Source organism: Coturnix japonica, chromosome 15 (assembly GCF_054131305.1).
Source record: "Coturnix japonica strain WE chromosome 15, WE-NBRP24, whole genome shotgun sequence".
Taxonomy (NCBI): Eukaryota; Metazoa; Chordata; class Aves; order Galliformes; family Phasianidae; genus Coturnix; species Coturnix japonica.
Genome location: NC_140677.1, coordinates 344974 through 365498, shown reverse-complemented (window position 1 = coordinate 365498; position 20525 = coordinate 344974). Strand labels below are relative to the sequence as shown.

Below are 20525 nucleotides of genomic sequence, written 5' to 3'. Positions count from 1 at the left end.
CTTCAGTAACATTGCAAAGGGAATAGAAGTTACTGTAATGGACCCTGTTCAAAGTGTAACAGTGGGCACTGTGGTGTCCTACTCTTTTCCTCTGTGCCAACTACTGGCCCTTTCGGATTTCTCTGACACTTTTTCCTAGCTGCTCAATGTGTTGACCTTGCCTTTGATGGAGGCTTCTTAAACAATTTTGTGCTTGTGTGTGTGTGTGTATACAAGCGTTTATTAAAAACACTTGTATAACAGTTACTGAAAAGAAAGCAAATCTGTCAAGCACAATGCATCTCTGTGCTCTGGTTCAATTTCTGCTTCCTCCGGTGTCTGAACCATTTAAGAGGGCCTGGCTATAACTTCTAAATGGGCAAAAAAATAACACTGCACCATAAGGAATTTGTATGTTAACAAATAATTGTGCATGTTTATTTTAGGATGCATTTTATATTGGAGGGAGACACACCCACCTTCTGCTTACAAGGAAACTCTTGGGGAATAGGAATTTCTTTAGCCTGCTCCTCCCCTTATTGTTCAATGCTTCCTTGTACTGACAAGGATGGCTTCCTCTCCTTCAGGCAAGCTTACATTCCAGCTTGCTTTTGTTCCTGACGTGGCCCAAATAAAACTACTCTCCACTCATGTCCCTCTTCACATTTGAGTTTCTAAGCAGTGAACCTTGCATTTCTCCTGGAACAGCAACCAACCCATAGAGCCTTCACTGTTCAAATGATTATTTGAAACAACAGACACCTGAGGTGGAGTACTGCCTAAAACACTATAACCACCCACTATCAGATGTAAGCTAGATTTAGCATTTAGCCTAGAATTTAATTTAGGCATATAAGGGACCATATATACCTACACCCCTACTCCATTAAGCAGCTTGTTTGAGGTGTAGACTTAAAATGCTAAATTGCAGGAACTACTGCAGATTTGTCCTGGGCCAGTGGTCTTGGACAGTAGCCCAAGAAATGGGCTCCATCATTTAGATATACCAGTTCAAGTTTTGAATGGCATCACAATTGAGTTCAGGCATCTCTTACGCTGCCAAAATTAGCTTTTTCCAACAAACTTGTGTAGACCTATTCTTTCTTCACTCCTTCATCACTAATTCAGTTCAGATTTATGTCAAAATTGAAGAGATATTGAGAAAAGAAAGCAGAAATGTGTTTAGATGAAAGTGACTGTGCAGATGGACCACATTGCAGTAGTGTGCAGGAGACAGCACCAAAACTAGAATTCCAGTGGAAGCCAGTGCAACACAAATTCTGACTCTCACTGCTTCTGTCATGAAGAGCTTCAAATCTACAAATGGAAAGTGCCTGAGAAACAGGAGGTAGATGAAGATATCCAGACAATTCAATTGGAAAGTCTTATTCAGCTCTATAATTTCATTCAGTTATATCAGAATAAAGGTTAAAATAGTCTTCCAGAAAGCTTTAGCCTGAAGTGGAATATTACATACCTTCCTATCCTCCTCATCCAATTCCCATAATGAATAGGATATTTTTAAGATAAAGCCCTTATTACCCCATTAGTGCTTTCTAGCTCCTATCTCCAGCATTTATCATTGTTTCCTCCACTGAGTAAAAGACTCTTATTCAGTATTTCTCTAGGGGAAATATATAGTTTCCTACATGTATTTGAATCATTTTATTTCTGGTAAACTGAACAGATGAACACATTAAATCTTCACATTTGGATAATTTCTCTTTTCATTAAGTCGTTTCGTTTTTTTTTCTGAACATTTTCTAATTTTCCAGCAGCCCCTATAAAATAAACAACGCAGACCTGTGGGAAGAATTCCAGAGTGAGTACAGACTTAGTTCCCACTGTTCTCTGTTAGCTTATTAATGTATCAGGCTGACTTGCTTGTCCATTATGACCCCTCAATTGCTCCCAAGGCTATTGTTTTCCCTGTTTGTTGTCACTTAACTGATTGATTTATAATATGCGTTAAGTGTAATTTGTTTGAACAGATCCAAATTAATGATCTTGATCTGTTTATACAACCACTCTGCCTACATTGTTAATTACCCTTTACCAACCTTTGCATCATAAACTTAATCATCTGATACTGTTCTGTTTCCGTTCTTACCACGAAAATATTGAACAGTATCAGCCCATTCCTGCTCCTGCATTTTAAACACCACCATTTGATAATGATACAGAGATAAGTACTGCAGAGATTCACAACTGCCAGATAGTCATTCCTCAGTCAAAATAGTCCAGACTGAATTCTTGTTACAGAAATGATTCTCTCTAAAATCTGAGTATGCTACTAAAAATACTATGCAGGCATCGATGTTTGTCTTTGCATCAGTTCAGTTGCCTTTGTTGAGTCTGTAACTTCTTCCAAAGATGAGGATCAAGTTCCTCACTAGAAGTCCCACTACTGAGGAAATTAGAATATGCAGACCTAGGAGTAGCAGTAAATGCAGGAATTCATTTACAAGTTACTTGCCAAAGCACTGTTATAGACATAAAAATTGATTCGGATCAGAAAAAATACAAGTTCTTTCATGGTAGCACCTCTACTTTGTGCACCAGACAATGGTATGAAACAACAAAGAAAAAACCTAGGTTATACCAGCTGCCATCATATTCAGTCTCTCACATCAGAGAATGGCATTAATAAGAGCTCATACTATGTACAAAAGCCACATGCACCAAGCACTACACAAATCCAGGAGATAAAGGAAACAAAACTGGTCTGTACAGCCATAGGCAGAAGTTTCTATTTATCATCTACTGAAACAAAATCATGTTCTTGCAAAGCAAGACAGAGAAGAAATTATTTACCTGTGTCTATTTCAGTTTGACTAATGTGTGGTTTTATGTATTCACCATGGTCTCTACTCCTTAGAGAAGGAATTGTTCTAAGAATAAATTAATCGAAATAACAAATGGAGTTTCACTGTAAGTGAAACTAACAGCTCTTCTTTGCAGATGAGGAGCTGGATTTGGACCTGGGCAGAACATGGGTATGAACCACCACAGTAACTCTGTCAGAACTATAAGTCAAGCCAAGCATAGTGTCTCTTTCATTTCTATATAGGAAGCTGTATGTTCCAACCTGTAATTACAATTCTGCCAGCTGTTTGAATCAGACAGAGAGGATGTGTTTAAACTGCTGATGTTGATAAGCCATTTCAATGTCATTTTGAATTGTGTAAAGTACCCAATATAAGCTGCCTCAGTATCTTGGAGATGAAATAGATGAAATAGCATGATTTAAAAGGAAAGTATAATCCCCTAGAGGGGTCCAAATCATAAAACACCAGTGTTGTCACTGGTAGAACCCCAGGATGTACTGTAAATAACTGAGATTTCACTGCAAAAATATTTCTCTTTGTTTTATAGCATGTGAATCCATCATGTATTTCACACAGTCAGAGGAAAATAAAAGGTTTAAAATTACAACAGTTACATAAGAAATGAAAACAGTTGCAAGGGAGCCACTTGAAATGGAAAACATATTTAGTCTTGGATTTTCTAACAAGGGAGGAGTGCAAGTCTCCCTTTCAGTCCTCAGGACCTCAGTCAATATTTAGGCTTCCACTCTCACTTTGACTTGAGCTAAACAGTTCTGTTTTTTGAGTATTGGGACTTCAGGCATTTCAGGCCTTATGTCTGTTCAAAGCCAGCAGGTCAAGGGCTCCTAAATGCCTCAGTCATTTATGAAACTGGGATTTCAGCTTCTTCATAGTTCTGGCACTTTTGCAAGACATCTGTGTTTTATCAGTGTTTATCAGTGTACATCCTTCAAATTTGTGATCTGTACACATCAAGGTTTCACTAGTGTGGAGTCAGACTCATAGTCAGTAACAACCATCCCATGGGAATTTTGTCTCCTTACAAATCCTAACAGAAATACTAACAGCTGGCCTGTCAGAACACATTCCACCCATCAGAAATAAAATGCTGTGCTATACTGTTATTGGAATCCATTCTCTATGATTCAATACTTTATGACTGAAATGTCAGGTCAATAGTTTACAAATTTTTTCTTACCATACAATTTTATCACAGCCATCTGTAAATACAATACAGTAGCATAACATCACACAGAGAAACTACTGGAGAAAGGGAAAAATATAAAGACAATATAATCACAAAAGGATGAATTTCAGCACCAAATTTCTCAGTCCTGCAAATTCACAAATTCTCTAGCATTTTCACTGTCTCTAAGCAGACTGTACACACAGGTCTTAGTTCGGATGTGAGTGCTGTCTGTGAAAAACCCCACATGTACATTATTTTGATTCTAAGATACTAGCATATCTTTCTTTTTAGTGTAAGCATTAGTTATGTTTCCAGTTGGCTGTGATTTCACAGTATGAAGCTCATACTACAGCAGACAGCTTATATTCACTTGTTTTATATACTGCTTCCTGAGAACAGAAGAAGTCAAGATTTTTTTTCTACGGGTACATACAGCAGTTTTTCCTATAGCAGTTTTTCCTATATCAGCTTCAGTAGCAGCTGAAAGAATATCTAGCCTGCTCATGCCTCTGAACAATCTCAAGTCAAACATCTGAACGTTCTTCCTTTGGGCAGCATCTATTCAGCACCTAGGAAACAAATTGGTACTGAGACCCTGGAAAGTTCTGTAGGCAAGGCTGTGAGATGGGGGTCTGTCTCTTGTCTCTGTTACTACAGATTTCCTGTGACCTTGCTGGATTGCTTCATCTTTCGTTTCATATCAGTTTTGCATCTCTGGGGGTAATCTATGCCTCCCTTCCTGTTTTCTGTTCACTTTTATTTCAGCTTCTGTGAGATCAAAGCTGCCTTATATGCCCTCACATATGTCTCTGCTTACTCTGTGTTCTGTGTTACTATAATACAGAGCTCACCAGCACCAATCCCTGAGTTCTGCCAGTTAATAAACACTTCAGATTCAGTAGGAAGTTCTGCTTTGCACTGATGGGAGAGACATTCCTTGCATTGTGTGAATGTACAAAACAAAGGCTGAGAAGGGATATGAACACTCTCTATAAATACAACCTGGAGGTAAACACCAGAGGAGGAAAAGAACTATTTTAAGGGAAGGGACAATGTAATCCCAAGAATAAATGGCCATGAATCTGGTTAGGAAACTACGACTGGGCAGAATAAGAGGTTCTCAGCTTCCTGAAGGAATAGCAGGAAAGCTACCTAAAATGATTTAAGACATAATTTGATACAACGATACAACGATAATGTGACCTTGTGATCTGTAACAATAGATATTGCTTTTAGTAATGAAGGTAATAACATTCAGCCCTGTGCTCCAAAGAAAGAAAACTGCTAATAAAATTTCAGTTTACAACTGAACAATCTGATATTCCTTGCATTCGTGCTCACTGAGATCAGACTAGATGAGAGCTGCTTTTTTTAATATAACAGAGAGATGGAGAAAGAGCAGTTGGAGCATCATGGCTAAAACCATTTTGGCTGGCTTACTTAACTGACAAATGAGTTCATCTTCCTGGGATGAGTTCAGTCCAGACAGGATCAGGAAACAACAGAAAAGTCACCACCTTTCAGATAGGAGGGTGTCCCACTCCTCACTCAAAGAGGAGCAAGAGTCTTTCTATATAAACTCAGAGCAGCAGTATGACATACTGGTACAACTGCAGAGGACTGAATTTGAGCCTAAATGATCCTTTCTAGTACTGTATTCCTGTGCTTTGGCAAACAGTGATTCACAGCTTCCCAACACACAACATTGTTAAGGTAAAGCACCTAGCAGTGATATCTCTGGACCTTAGGTTATATCTATGCAAGTGAAGTGCCCAGAAATATTCACTCCTTGGAACAAGGAAACATGGTGAAACAACTTGGGATTAAAGCAAAAGAGACTATTTCTTTCCATCTTTACCTCTACACAATGTTAGATTTTTCTAACAAGTTCTAGAGTTAGCAGTAATGGTTTCCTAGATTGTAAGATTTTTTACACACACGCCTCATCCCTGAAAACCAGAAACAGTTACTGGAGAATTTAAAGCTTGCCCCAGTCTTCTAGTGATTTATTTTAATGTTGACCTGTTGAAGGTCTTGTATTTAGCAGTTCCCTTCTGATCCTGTCTCTCACCCTCCCAGTTTCCATCCGGGAATGATGGAATTTCCATCCTGACAATTAAGAGGAAGGTGGAAAGGACTGGGTTTGCCTAAGAGGGAAAACTGTACAAAAATAAATCCACCAGAACAAGCAAACAAACGTAAAAAAATAAATAAAAAAAAATCAACCAACCAATACCTCCCCAAAATCCACTTTCCAAAGGAAAGCTGCAGAAAATTTCCTACAGGCATTGTGAAGAACTGAGCGAGTCCGAGGTGCAGCGCCACTTCCCTTAGCAAGCACAGCCCTCACGAGCCCTCAGCCCCTCCACGGCTCGTGGCCATTCTGGCGGAGCCGGTGAGGGGGCACCCGCGGCCCGGGGCGCGCCGCCTTTCGTGGGTAACCGGAGGAGGGGGTAACCCAGAAGGGGAGGGCCGGCACCGGACGCGGGGTGCCTGCCCGGGGGGTGCCATCCCGGAGGCAGGGCCCAAGAAGAATTCCGTCTAGCCGGCCGTGACAGCCCAAAGGAAGGAGGGTCCCAGTACCAGGAAGGATGCCCGGCCCCAGGGAAAAGATGCCTGGACACGGAGAGCAGTGCCTGAAGAGCCGCGCACTTACCGGTGTTGCTCATCTTCCACCGCAACTTCCCTCGCTGGCTGCCCCGGGCGCTCAGAACATGGTCCCGGGGCCGCAACCGCCCTCGCTCCTTCCGAACGCGCCCGGTGCTAGAGCCCCTCTGGGGGCATGGGAGCGCGGGCGGGGCAGCTGGACCCGGCGCGGCGGGCTGGGCAGGCAGGACTGCCGGCTCGGGGGCGGTCAGCGCCGCGGCGCGCCTCCGCCCTGCCCCGCGCGCGGCCCTTCGAGGGGCGGCGGCCGGCGGCGGCGCCCCGCACGGCAGGCAGCGCGTGGGGGTAGGCCGGGCAGGGCCATCCGCTGCGGCGGGACGAGCCCCTGAATTACGCGGGGTGCGGGCGGGGGCAAGAAACGCGGAGCTGATGCCGGAGAGCGCAGAAATTCAAAGACGCAGCGGGTTGTCCTCTTCTCTCGCCTCCCCCTTCTTTTGCCCTCCCCTCTCCTCAAATTGGTGTTCCCCACCCCTTTCCATTTCCCTCAGTCCTTCTTTGTACACCCCTTCGTCCATTTTCCCTCCTCTTTTTCACTCTCCTTCCTTTTTTTCCCCCCTTACTTCTCACCCTCCCATCTCCCCACTTCCCTCTCTCCATTAGCTCCCTTCCTCCCATCCATCCATCCATCCATCCATCCATCCATCCATCCATCCATCCATCCATCCATCCATCCTTATCCCCCTCCCCCCCTCCCTTCGTCAGCTTTTTCCTCCCATCTGTTTTTACTTTCCCTCTGACTCCCCCATTCCCCTCCCTCGGTTCCCCATGGGACAGGACTGTCCCCGCCTCGGAAAACCGGGGGAAGAAGGCTCGGAGAAGCCGCCCCCAAATTATCCAATCCGGCCTTGGCGCGGAGGTTTTATCCGGGCTGAAGAGCACCCCTGCAGAGCCGGCAGCACCTGCCGCTGAAGGAGCAGCGGAGCCATTGTCCGTCACTCACCAGAGCAGTTTCAGACGGCACCAGGCGGTTGTCATTTTTCCCTCTCCCATAAAACAGCTTCCGGCTCAGTGAAGTTAACAGTCGTGCTGTGCCTGGCCACTTCTCCCTGGTAAGCAGTGGTAACCCCCAAAAATGCTGGATTGCTCCTCTGCTCTCAATAAGGGCTTGATATAGCCCTGCTACCCTTCCTACTGGTGCTGTAATTGCTCACACAAGAAAGTATAACATCCCAAATTTATCTCCCCTGGTAGAGAAAACCCAGGAAAACTAGAGTTTTCTTCCTTTCTCAGGGAAGAACCATTCCCCCACATGTCAGAATGGGTGCTTGGGGCTATCCCTGAGCCCTGTATGCCATCAAAGTATGCCTGCCTGGAGTGCCCAGGCTAGTGTGTGCATGAAACTATAAAAGGTCCTGCCTTGACTTCTTGCATTCCACAAAAATCAGGACTACTGCCCCAGGCAGTAGATGGTAGCTCTGCAAAGTACTATTGTCATTCTGCTGACAGATGTTCTATAGTATAGCCAAGGCTTGTGACTGGTATCCAGGGATGACTGGTTCTGACGTCTAGGGGATCCTGCTTGTAATGCTACACCAGTCACTAGTGGAATTTCCCAGGGATCCATTTTGGGGGCAATTCTCTTTAACATTTTCATAAATGACTTGGATATAGGAGAGCAAGCTGTTTCAAGCAGTTTGCTGACTACTAAATTAGAAGGAGTTGTTGTCTCTGTTGAAGGTAGAAAGGCCTTGCAGAGAAATCTAGACAAAGAACTGGGCAATCACCAACTGCATGAAGTTTAACAAGAGCAAACACCAGACTCTACATCCAGGAAGGGGCATCCCTGGTTACAAATACATACAGTCTGAGGGATTAAATGCTGGAAAGCAGCCTCACTGAAAGGGATTTGGAGGTCTTGCTCAAAAACAAGTTGAATGTGAGTCAACAGCATAGCCAGGCAGCCAGGAGGACCAGCCATATTGTGGGGCACGTTGTTAGCTGGTTGAAGAATGCATCTTGCTCTGCACAGCACTGGTGCAGCCTCACCTCAGACACTGTGCGCCATTTTGTGTGCCACAGTAAAAAAAACAAAACAAAACAACAACAAAAACAAAAACAAACAAAACAAACAACAACAATTAAAAAAAAAAACAAAAAAAAAACAGGACATAAAGTTATTAGAGAGTGTCCAAAGGAGGGCTACAAAGACCGTGCAGGGTCTAGAGGGGAAGATATTTGAGGAGTGGCTGAAGTCCCTTTGTTTGTTCAGCCCAGAGAGGAGGATATTGAAGGGAGACCTCATGGTGGCCTATGGCTTCCTGATGAGAGGGAGCAGAGAGGCAGGCAGAGAGGGGACACTGATCTCTTCTCTCTGCTTACACTGATAGATCCAGATGGAACAGCATGGAGCTTGGCAGAACAGGGTTGGGCTGAATATGAGGAAATGGTTCTTCACCAGGAGGGTGTTTGGGTGCTGGAACAGCCTCCCCATGGAAGTGGCCATAACACCAAGCTCGCCAGAATTCAAGAAGTGTCTGGACAATGACCTCAGACATATGGATCTAATTTTTGGGTGGTCCCACATGGAGTCAGGAGTTGGACTCTGATTCTTATGGATCCCTTCCAACTCAGGGTACTCTATAATTCTATGACTTCTGAGCAAGAATTTGAAATCCCGTATGGTTTGGGATGTACATAAATTCATAGTAGGAACCCTAGTCTATGAGCTGGAAAAGAGGATGGACGTTGCCTGTGTCTTCATGCCTTCATAGTGTAGCACACCTTGTGCACGTCCACTTATGTGAAATGAAATGGATTTTCCTGGCCCACTTATAGACAACAGTCATATGACCTTCCCCCACTTTCATGGATTGGTCCCTCATTTACTCCTGCCACCTGCAGCACTGATGCCTGTATCAGTCAGTACAAGTAACTAATGTCAACAGAAAGTATTATCTGAAGCAGTTTCAGGAATACAGTTTTATGTTGTTACAATGTATGGGAGAGAGTTTATATGAAACAATGGAAAAGAAACCACAAGTAGGAAAAAAAAAAAAAAAAGTCACAGTACAGATGATTTGGAAAACATTGACTTAAAGTATGTTTTCCAGGAGAACAGCTTCTCAGTTATATATGAGGAAAATAATAATGCTTTGGGTTAGGGGACAGCAGGAAGGAAAGAAAACATGTTTTTAATAGAAGAAATAAGAATGTGAGCCATAGAATTTTAGGGATTCTCCTGAGAACCTGAGAAACACAGTATAAGTAATAGTTTTCTCATATCTGGAGCTAGATACATAATGGATAAATGTTGGTTAGGTATTAATAACAAAACAGAGCCTTTGGAGGAAAAAAAAAGGAAAATAAACTAAGCAAATAAACCACGTGGTCTTATAGTTCTTGTGCTGTTTCTAATATACTTCACTCAAAATCATTTTCTGGTCTGCTATAGGGCAAAGAACGAAGACGCTTCTTAGTTTGTGATCTGAACTACCATTTCTCCACTTCCTGGAGCAATTAATTACATTTTTTTTCCTCACTCCTGAGCTGGGACCTAATAACAAGGTGGCAACTCCTGCTTCTGGTGTTATGTCAGTAGCTCAGAGCCTGGCTGAGAGCAAGCATTGCCAATTGTTAGTTCTGTGACACAGCACTTGGAAGAGCTGAGTGTTTCTCATAAGTTGCTGTCTGTCCTCAAATCCGACTTCTTCCACAAAGGGCCAGGGGCCTGAGTACCTTCCGGACTCACTGACTCCTCTTTCTCAATCAGACCTGATTCGTCTGAACTTTGAATTGGTTTGTGTTGGTTAAAAATGCAACACGTACTCTGCTAAGAGACACTGCACTGTACACCAAGAAATGTATCCTTGAGCAGATCAGAGTAATTCTGGACACCATCCTTGATGGGCAACTAAGCTACAATTTGGGTGCAACAGAGATAAAGAAACAGACATCTATGCAGTGATCACTATCTTTCAAAGAAACCTAAAATGCATTTACTAAGCAAAAGACTTATGTTCTCTTCATTGTCAGTCTAGAAGACAATTTGAGGTGTCATTTCTTGTACTAGCATGATGAAAAGCATTAGAACCTCTACACCTAAATGCAAATAACTGCCATGTAACACCTGCTTGAAATTTGACAGAAATGATCTATATTGAAAGTAGAAGAATTGAAAAGTGAATGGATGTGAATATATCCAGGAGATGCTGAAGGGTCAGATTAAACTTCTGCAGCCCAAGGAAGAAATACTTCTTTTGCAAGCATCTATTGAAAGGAAGAGTACTGAAGAGGCTACACAACAGAAAATATCCCTTTCAGCAGGCAGGGTCCAGCACAGAGGAACTTACATAATGACTTAATTGACTAGAAGTGAAATCAACACATCTATTTCCATTACTCAAATAGTGAAACAAATGAAACATCTTTTTAAAAAATGACTCTGAATTTTAGTAATGACTTCAGAAAGAATTTCCTTCATAATATAATACAAATATCTATTTAGTTTTTGATGACGTTCTAAACTCAGGTGAACTGTATGAGCTTGTATGTCCCGATCAAGCAGGTAATTTAAGTATGTGCCTAAATCTGTGCAAGTAGTTAATCCATTTTAAGCAGTGCTACTCCATATATTTATGTGCTAAAGCATATCAGAGCTATCTAGAATGTTAGAATCTTATTTTTTAAAATCACTGAAACATAAACCAGCACTCTACTTGCCATCTTAATGAAGTTCTGGATACATCCTAATTATTATTTTTCAGCCTTTTAATGTTATTACATAGGAATGTTCCTCAAGATGAAGTCTACAACTTTATTATAAGCAGTATTTCTGAGCATTTTTCATCATCTTTCACTTTGCTTTCTCTTTTCTATAGGGGTCTGTATTGTTTTGGTGACAGTGGCCTTATTAAAAGAAAACTTCTGGCATCGTACTATGAATGCAGCACTGGGAGGAGGGGGGTTGCCCCGCAAATTGCACCTAACTAAGCTTCCGACTTTCTTCTAGGTACAAGTTCAGAAACAGATATCACCTTAGAAATCGTTACATTCATCTGGTATTAGTCGCCTGAGAAATCACAAGATTTTGTTCTATTTTGATATTTCCTCATGTATTTTAGTAGGTATGGTGCCATCTGGGAAACTGTGGGACAGGCAGAGGCAGTCCAGCAATGCTCATCACCATTGATGATCTGACAAAACCCAGATCATAGTCATAACATATTTTGTTATGACATATAACATATATAACCTATATATATATAACATATATATATAACATATTATATATGTTATATTATATAACATATAACATTATAACGGATACATACCCCTTTATAATGCTTTAGGGAAGGATAGTAGAGAGAGCTTCTCAACTGCCCAGACACAGAGTTCTCAAATATTTGCTCAATTTTTATTTGTTTTACCTAGGGAAAACTTCCTTTGATTTCGCTTGAGAAGGGATGTGTCCCCAAACACACCTACCTTTAATCAATGAGACATGTTGATCATGCAGTCAAAAGCACACGGTACCCATATTTGGGTATTTAAAAAAAAAATTAAAAAAAAAAATTAAAAAACCCTTGCATGGATTTACCTGCTACATTCAGCCTTGTTTACATCCATTGTTTCAGCCCCTCTGTGATGCTGTTACATAAAGCACCAGGGGAAATAACATCACAAGGAATCAAATAGTGAGATGGGAGCTGAAGGACCCCAATAGAGCGAGACCGACATGCAAGTCAGGAGCAGTGTCACTAAGAGTCAGATGTTGTGCAGGTGTAAAACTGATGTCACTGAAAGAAAGTTGGGCACTGAGTCCAAAAGGCTGAGTCTTGGCACAAACAATGTCAACAGGAGTTCTAGCTTCAGTGAAGCCAGAACTGAGTTTCACTCCTAGAGGTCAGCAAACACTCTCATAAAAATCTATCTGGAAAACAAAACAAAAAAAAAGCTGAAGAAATGATGACCGGTTTCCTGCATTTGATGGGACCATGCACTTGACACCCTCAGTGCACACTTGTCTCCCTCAGCAGTGCATCATCAAGAGAAAAAGTTACAGCAGCAATGACTACTGTTACCTCAGAACATTGTTCTGAAACATAACAATTAATGATATGCCACATTTTATCAGGGCTGTATTCTGGGTTCAGTGTGGCACGTGAGAAATGCATATACTGATGAGGCCAAACACCCATTTCCTCTTAGTATTTATTTGTATTTGCGTTGGTCTTGCTCCAAGGTCTGTCCTGCTCCAGGCCCCTTCTACCTGAAGCCCCTGCCCCACATCTACAGCTCACTTATCACTGGGTCCTGCTACAAAAACCAGCCAGCATTAATTAGTGCAGCCACTGACCTAAAGCAGGGCTGGCAGCTGCATTCTCCATTTCCTGCCCAGGCATCTGTTGCCTTGATTAGAGGAAAACAGTTATTAAACCTTCTTCAAAACAGGAAACTTCTCTTGTCCCTGCTTCCTGAGGTACAGGAACAGTTTCCACAGCAACCCCCAGACAAAGAGAGCTCCTATTAACCACTGGTGTGCCATAACAGATGACAGTGGGAGGTCATACTTCAAGCCATAACCCTACCCTGAAGGCTTGAACACCCCTCTCTGCACATCATTGCTCCCACCAAACCTACACCCATGCCATTGCTTCATTGGTCTGGAAGTCAATTAGCAGATGATGATCCTATCCACTGGAAGCTTTTGTACACACTTTTCATTCTGACTAAGTTTTGATCCTGTGTCAGCAGCCTCTGAAACAATTTTCTGATACTGACTTTCCATCTTCTTGGAAGAGTGACTGAGAATTTCAACACTGTCACCTCCACAGGTGTTATGCAGGGTCTATCTTAACATTATTCAGTCCTTTTTTTAAAACAAACAAACAAACAAAACCCAAACATCTTGTACTTTGCTTATTGAGTATTTTTGCTCTTACAATCAGGCCTCCTTGAGAAGTCTAATGTGGAAATTTCAGAAAATCATTTATAGTTTGAATGCTCTCCCTTGTAGTCCTGGAGAAGACCACGCACACTTATATTTGTGAGTTGGCATATATGACGGACCGTTGCTAGAGAAGCCTTGTTGAAATGAACGTTAACTTCAGCAAATTCAGCTTTAAAGTTCAAATCTGGCGGGTTCTTTTAAAAGCACATACACGTCATTCTGTAACTGATGGGATTAAAATGCACCTCAGAATAAAAACAAGTGCAATAGCTGAGAATCATAAACAGTGATAAGTCCTTGTTCTTATTTTTGGCTTTGGACACAAATTCTACCTCCCAGGTACCTTTTCCCAGCAAACACAAAGCCACAGAAATGTCCCTCTCTGCTTCACCCACAAAACTGATCCATTTGGATATTTGAGTATTTATTTTCCACTGTTAAGGTTAAAGAAAAAAAAGTAGAAGGATACAGTAATATTCAGAAGTTATCACTTCCTCTGCACTCAACTCCTTTCTCACTGGTTACTGAAAGTAGAGTGCTGAATGGGAGAATTCCTTGTTTTCCTGCCAGCAAGCTATTCTGTCCATCCCAGAATGGCTGCCTTCAAAACCCAGGCTAATTATTTCATAAATGTCTGTACGGACAATGAACTGCCACGTTGCTGACCACACAGAGAAGCTGTTATATACTTGTCTTATGTACAGCTTGTGTCTGATGTAATCTAGGCCATCCTAATGCCTTTGCCAGAAGTGGGTAGAGAAGCCTTGTAGCAGAAGAGTTTCTAATTAAACTTCCTGTAATTATCATATGCACAGAAGCAAACAAAATAAAAAAAATACAGAAAAATACATAAAATATATAAAATACATAAAAATACATTAAAAACATAAAAAATACATAAAAAATACATAAAAAATACCTGTTGAGGCAGGCAATTTATCTTGTTAATTTGACCAATCTGGGTCATAAAACAGATAAGCAAGTTCACACTCAGTCCCTTACTGGATAAATTGATGAAATAGTAAGTTTTAAGCAAAATACAAGTTACAAGGAAAAAAATAATGAGACACAAGACTGCTACTAAAGTGCTTCCAGTTCAACACTGTTTCTGTGACTTGTTCTTGGGGGAAAGGCCTAAACCACTCCCTTAAATGTTGAGGTTGTGCTGCTTGAGGAGAGGTAATGTAAAACTTATGTGATCAGATTACAGAAACATGTTTCTCAACTGCTCAAATTAGAAAATGAACTCCTTATGATATATATATACCTTCTGGAGAAAGATTTGCTGGGAGACAAAACTGGGATGGATAAATTCTGAAATGCCAAAAATTTCATTTTACTCTTATACTGAACATCCCCCTTCTTGTTCCTCTAGTCTCTCTTGCAGACAGCTAAGACTACTTTGCTGTTGTTGTTGTTCCACATTTGGAACAGGCCAAATGACTCCCAGCTTATGGGTTATTATTGCACAGCCTGGCTGCATTCAAACATTCATCAAGTAGAAGCACATGTGAGGAAGGGTCTGAGGAATTCTGACAATGCTAATTCACTTCTCACTGAACCAGGCAATCGATTTTTTCATCTTGTTCTTGAACACTGGTCTTTATGTTAGGAAACCCCACCAATACTGATTATAGTTTGCCAGGAAGTAATATGGGATGTATAAATGCCTTAAGGAGCCAACACACTCAGATACGGTTTTGTCGGGAACATGAGCACTGAAATCTCTCCATTCTACCTAGCATAGTTTTGCTTCTAGCAAGCAATTCTGAAGCATTTCATCTGTTCAAGGATGAGAATATCCAACGTGTTCTCATTATAGCTCAGGAGCTGTTCCCAGTAATCATAGGAACACACACACAAAGTTTTGAAAGATCTCCAAAGACTCAATTCTGTCATCCCACCATGCTCAAACATCTGTAAAAGGTGCACCTAAACAGTTGGTATATTGTACAGAGAACCAAAGGGTGAATTAGAAGGGACTGCCCAAGATTAGCTTGGGATGTCTACATAGGACTGGAGACATAGGATCAATTTGCCTTCTAGTTGAGACCCAAGGGTTTTATCAATAACGGCAGATGGGAAGAACAAACACAACAGACAAACTCATATTCATTCTTGCAATTCTTAATTTTAGCACCAGGTCCAGACTTCACAAGGATTTCTGTAGAAAATGTGAGTAGTTCACTTATTTGGAGCACTTGTTCATTGTTCTATAGATAACTACCAACTAAGCAATATTTCTGAATGAATGCAATCCTTTTAAATTCAGTAATATCTTTTAAAAATATTTAGCACTTCTGGGGGGAAAAGAACTGTACACAAAATAAAGAAGGAAATGTACAACACTTTTTGTCAAAGTAAAGCAAGAATATGTTCTGCTCATATTCTATTGGTAATCTGAGCCCAGGAACTAACGAAACTTGGCTTCTCATAAATTTGCATCATGGTTGCTTTTTAAGTCAGAAATAATGCAAGGCTTGATTTAGAGCTTTTTCTTGCAGCTGGGTTGTTAAATAAAAAACATTCTGAATTCATTATTGAGTGACAGAGTAGACATAGAAGGAAATAGTATGGCAGAAGTTACAGTCTGTCTTATCTACAAGCCAATTCCAGCCTCACATCTTTAGTGATAAAGAAAAGGAAAGTCCAGCTGAAGGAATTTTAATATGACTCAATAATTAATAGGACTGAAGTGATAAGATACAATAATTGTATATAGTGAACAATAGTACTTATGACAACTCTAATGTTGGGTCAGAAATCTCACAGACCACTTTTGATCCAATTAGAGAAAAAGGCCACTGTTTATTCAAGTGACATTATTAGAAGCTATTTAATTTTTCAGTCAGTGTTTTGATTTATAAGGAGAGGCATGACCTCATTACTGATAACTCCTATGAAGCAGTTGGGATCTCCCTACTCCCTCTTCTCATATATTCATTAAATCGTTTCCTATTATGGAGACAGTGTCATCATTTTCTCTATCCCCTCCACTCAGTGCATAACCAGGAAACTCCCATGCATTCCCAAGCATTTCTGCCCAGCACCATTTCACTCTGTCACATTTGAAAAGTCACAGCAGTCAAGCAAAGTCACTGGTGACTGGAAAAAGGGAAACATCATTCATTTTTAAGAAAGGAAGAAAGGAAGAAAGGAAGAGCTCAGGAACTACAGGCCAGTGAGCACCACTTCTGTGCCTGGGAAGATAATAGAACGGACCCTCCTGGAATCAATGTTAAGGCACATGGGGTATAAGTGGGTGGCATGAGACAGCCAGCAGGGCTTCACCAAAAGCAGATCATGCCTGACCCATCTGGCCACCTTCTGTGATGGAGTAACAGCACTGGTGGACAAAGGGAGGGCAGCTGATGTCATCTGCCTGGACTTCTGCAAAGCTTTTCACATCCTTATCTATAAATTGAAGAGAGATGGATTCAACAGGTGGGCTTCAATGGATAAGGAATTGGCTGGAACATTGCAGCCAGAGGGTTGTGATAAATGGCTCCGTGTCCGGGTGGAGGCCAAGGTCAGTGGTGAATTGTGTTCCCCAGGGGTCTGTCTTGGGACCAGTACTCTTTAACACCTTGATAAACTACACAGATGATGGAATTGAATGCATCCTCAGCAAGTTTGCAAATGACACCATGTCGAGTGGTGCAATTGGTGCAGCAGAAGGAAGAAATACCATCCAAAGTGACATACACAAAAATATAAGGTGGGCCCATGTAAACCTAGTGAGATTCAATGAAGTCAAGTGCATGGTGTTGCACTTGGGTCAGAGCAATTCCAGATATGTATACAGTCTGGGAGAAGGGCTCCTTGAGAGCAGCCCTGCAAGGAGCTAAGGGTCGTGGTAGATGAAAAACTTAAAATGAGCCAGCAGTGTGCTCCTGGAGCCTGGGAAGCCAACAGCATCCTGGGCTGCATCAAAAGAGGGGTGGCCAGCAGGGCAAGGAAGGTGATTGTCCTTCTTTATGTGGGCCTCATAAGGCCCTATCTGGAGTACTGCTTCCAGGACTGGAGCCCCCTGCCCAACTAAACAAAAGTTCTGAATATGTTAGCCTATACCTTTACGAGCAAAGTGAGGCAATTTTACACCAATCACAACACAAGCACAAGCACAGCGACTGCAGTCACTGAAGCTCCACCTGAAAGTAAGGAAATAGTATAAAAATGACTTAAAAATGTAGGAATTTTAGGGAAGCTACCATTGCAGACAAGTCAGGAAGAACACTGTTAACTTCTGAGATCAGTAAATGGGCTGATCCTCTCTTTCCCCCCATAAGAATGCCTACTGGGCCAGATTTGCACACTTGATTAAACAAATTATTCCCCAGGAATCACCAGTTATTCCTTAACTCAATATGCCTGCAATCAGCTGTATTATCCAGTTTTGGAACTTGCACATGCTCTGCAGACAGTGCGTTCACCACCAGCAATCCAAAAGATCTGCAATCTGGTCCTTCAATAAACATCACTACTTGTTAATCCAGCTGTGAGTTCTCACTGAACAGAACCGAACTCCTCTGGAGGGGGAAGGGGGGCAGGCGTGATAGCTCACTGAACGCTTTTGCCCCCGCTAGAGGAAAAACCCTCTAAACCAGCACTAGAGGCACTGCATAGTGCAGAGGGACTCACTGCTACCACCTGGTTATTAAAAACACAAAAGCTAATGCACTCTCTCGCTCTCGTGCCTCACTGCCAGAAACACGTGGTACAGGAAATGCAGCGATAATTTGACATCCTCAGACCTCCTTCACAGAAGCAGCAGAACAACTCTGCTTGGAAAAGAACAACTTTGTCTGGAAAAGACACGAGAGCGGTGCGAATGGGAATAGTCCCATGGAAGCAGCGCCTTGTTTCTCTAACCGTGCTGCGCTGCATCTGTGGCCTCCAGGCAGAATGCGTCTGAATATGGAAAAAACAATGTCTGCTCCAACCGTTCAGCTCAAAGCGAGGACTCTTGTATCGTACCGACAACTCCCACCGCTATTCCCTCTTCTACTGCCCACTGACTTCTGTCTCTCAATTATGGCACACCCACAAAACAACACCCCATTTTGGCTCCTGCTGACCCTGTGCGTGGTATGGCACCCCAGTGGATCACGACCAAAACGGACAGACTGGTGTCTGCCCCGGATCTATGCATGTGCTGTAGCATTGCAACCCGCCGTGCTGCCTGCACTTGTGAGTGATCCGTTACTGCATGTGCCTCTCTACATGCAGAAAAGACGTGAAACAGGCCGGAAAGTATAAAGCGTAGCCTGTGCAACTGTCAAGGGGGAAGGAACCCTACTTCATTGCATGCCTATACTTACCCACATGCTGCTCAGCAACGAAAAAAAACCACATTTTCCTCTGTGCCCTGGAAGTTTGCTGACCAGCTGCTGGGTGCCCAGAGAGGTAAGGGCAGCATGCATATCTGCTTGTACACCCACTTTGTGTGATGACACCACAGAGGGCACCCAGGAGTTATCAATGCACCCTAGGATGCCCTACAGTCTCCCAAGGAGCAGCCTAATGTGGCACACTGGGGTGTGCTTGGACTACAGTAAGGTACACTGGAAAACGCATAGTGCACTCTAGAGCACACCGTGGATCCAGAGAATATTGGGGGAGCTCCATATGCCACTCTGACATCCTTGGAAGTGTCTAGGACACAGTGGGAACTCTGGGAGACCATTAGTGTTCCCTAAAGTACATTGGATGGCTCAGGGAGGTCTCTGGTGTAAATAATGAATCCTCTAGCACAATCCTGGGGGCTCAGTAAGCACATTACAATGGTGCCAAATACACTGGGAAGTCCTTAGAGTTCAGTAGGACACATTGGGAAACCAGTAAAGAACCCTACAGCACACCAAGGAGCTGTGAGGGCTCTAACGTGTGCTAGGATGTGTCTAGGATGCATCCCTAAAGCCTGCTCAGTATCTTGGGGATATGTTTAGGTTTGTATAGAGCTGACTGTGGGGCCCTGCAAGACCTCTGGGGCATATTAGAGGGCACTGAGTCCTAGGGGAATGTTCTAGGGCACCTGAGCTTGACTACATGCTCCAGGGTAACTAAGAGGCTTCTTTGGGCCCAGGCCAATGCAGCCTATAAATAAATATATCAATAGAACTACCAAATACATTTTCAGCAATCCCAGTCATTTTTGGCATTTTAAAAAAATGCAATAAGGGTACTTGTAAAAATAAATAAATAAATAAATGAAAATATAAGCAATCCAAAGGTTGATAAAGTACCAGAACTGTCCTGTGCTTTCTGCTAATATATTTTCATTATAATCAAATTTGTCTAGTAATTTGACCTTATTACATGAATATTTAAGTAAATGTCGCAGACACTTATAAAGAAAAACACTTCAGTTATTAAGTATTCATAAGCAGATATTCATAAGCAACTAACAAATTTTCCTGGTGTAACAACTGGGCAGGTCAATACAATGGGAAAAGCATTACAACAAAGGTATTGAAACAGGAGGACTACAATAGAAAGGTGCTATAAAGAAAGAAGATTGCTCACTAGTATCAGAAGATTCCAGATTCACAGTGGAAAGCTTCACCAAAGAGAGATCTCCAGACAGAGATCCCTCTATAGTGGCAATCAGTCCTTAAATAAGATCTAAGAGAGGTGCAGCCAGGCTCCACCCCATCGTGTCATGCAGGTGAAATGCCTTTACCTGTTCCCTCAGGGCTGACTGGGCACTTTCCCTAGGTGATTAATCAGTGGTTCAAGCTGTGACTCAGCAGTTCCCATACACCTGCCTTCAGAAACTTTAACGTTTCTTTTCCACCTCTTTTTTTTTTTTTTTTTTTCTTCCCTTCACTCTTCCGCCTTTGTGTTAATCTGAAATCGAAAGAAGAACCGAACGTCCGAAGCAGCGCTGCCCCCCTCGGCCCCATCAGCGAAGCCCTTTCCGCTGTCTCTGCTGCCACCGCGCGGCCAACCTGCAAAACTGCATCCAGCTCGGTTT

At 42.3% G+C, this 20525-nt stretch overlaps 1 protein-coding gene across 6 annotated transcripts in view; it reads right to left on the bottom strand.

Moving 5' to 3' along the window:
* Window positions 1–20394, bottom strand: part of FGD5 (FYVE, RhoGEF and PH domain containing 5) — a 105178-nt gene extending 84784 nt beyond the window's left edge. For 5 of the 6 annotated variants that reach the window (XR_014934737.1, XR_014934738.1, XM_015875277.3 and 2 more), the window contains exon 1: window positions 6653–7068. Coding sequence is in view for 3 of the 6 variants with exons in the window: in XM_015875277.3 (XP_015730763.2) it covers window positions 6653–6665 (13 nt within the window). In the remaining 3 variants the exon portion in view is untranslated. Of the gene's footprint in view, window positions 1–6652; window positions 7069–20231 lie in introns of those variants that run through there. The other variant, XM_085516642.1, reaches the window with a different exon arrangement.
* Between the last annotated feature and the right edge of the window lie 131 nt (window positions 20395–20525).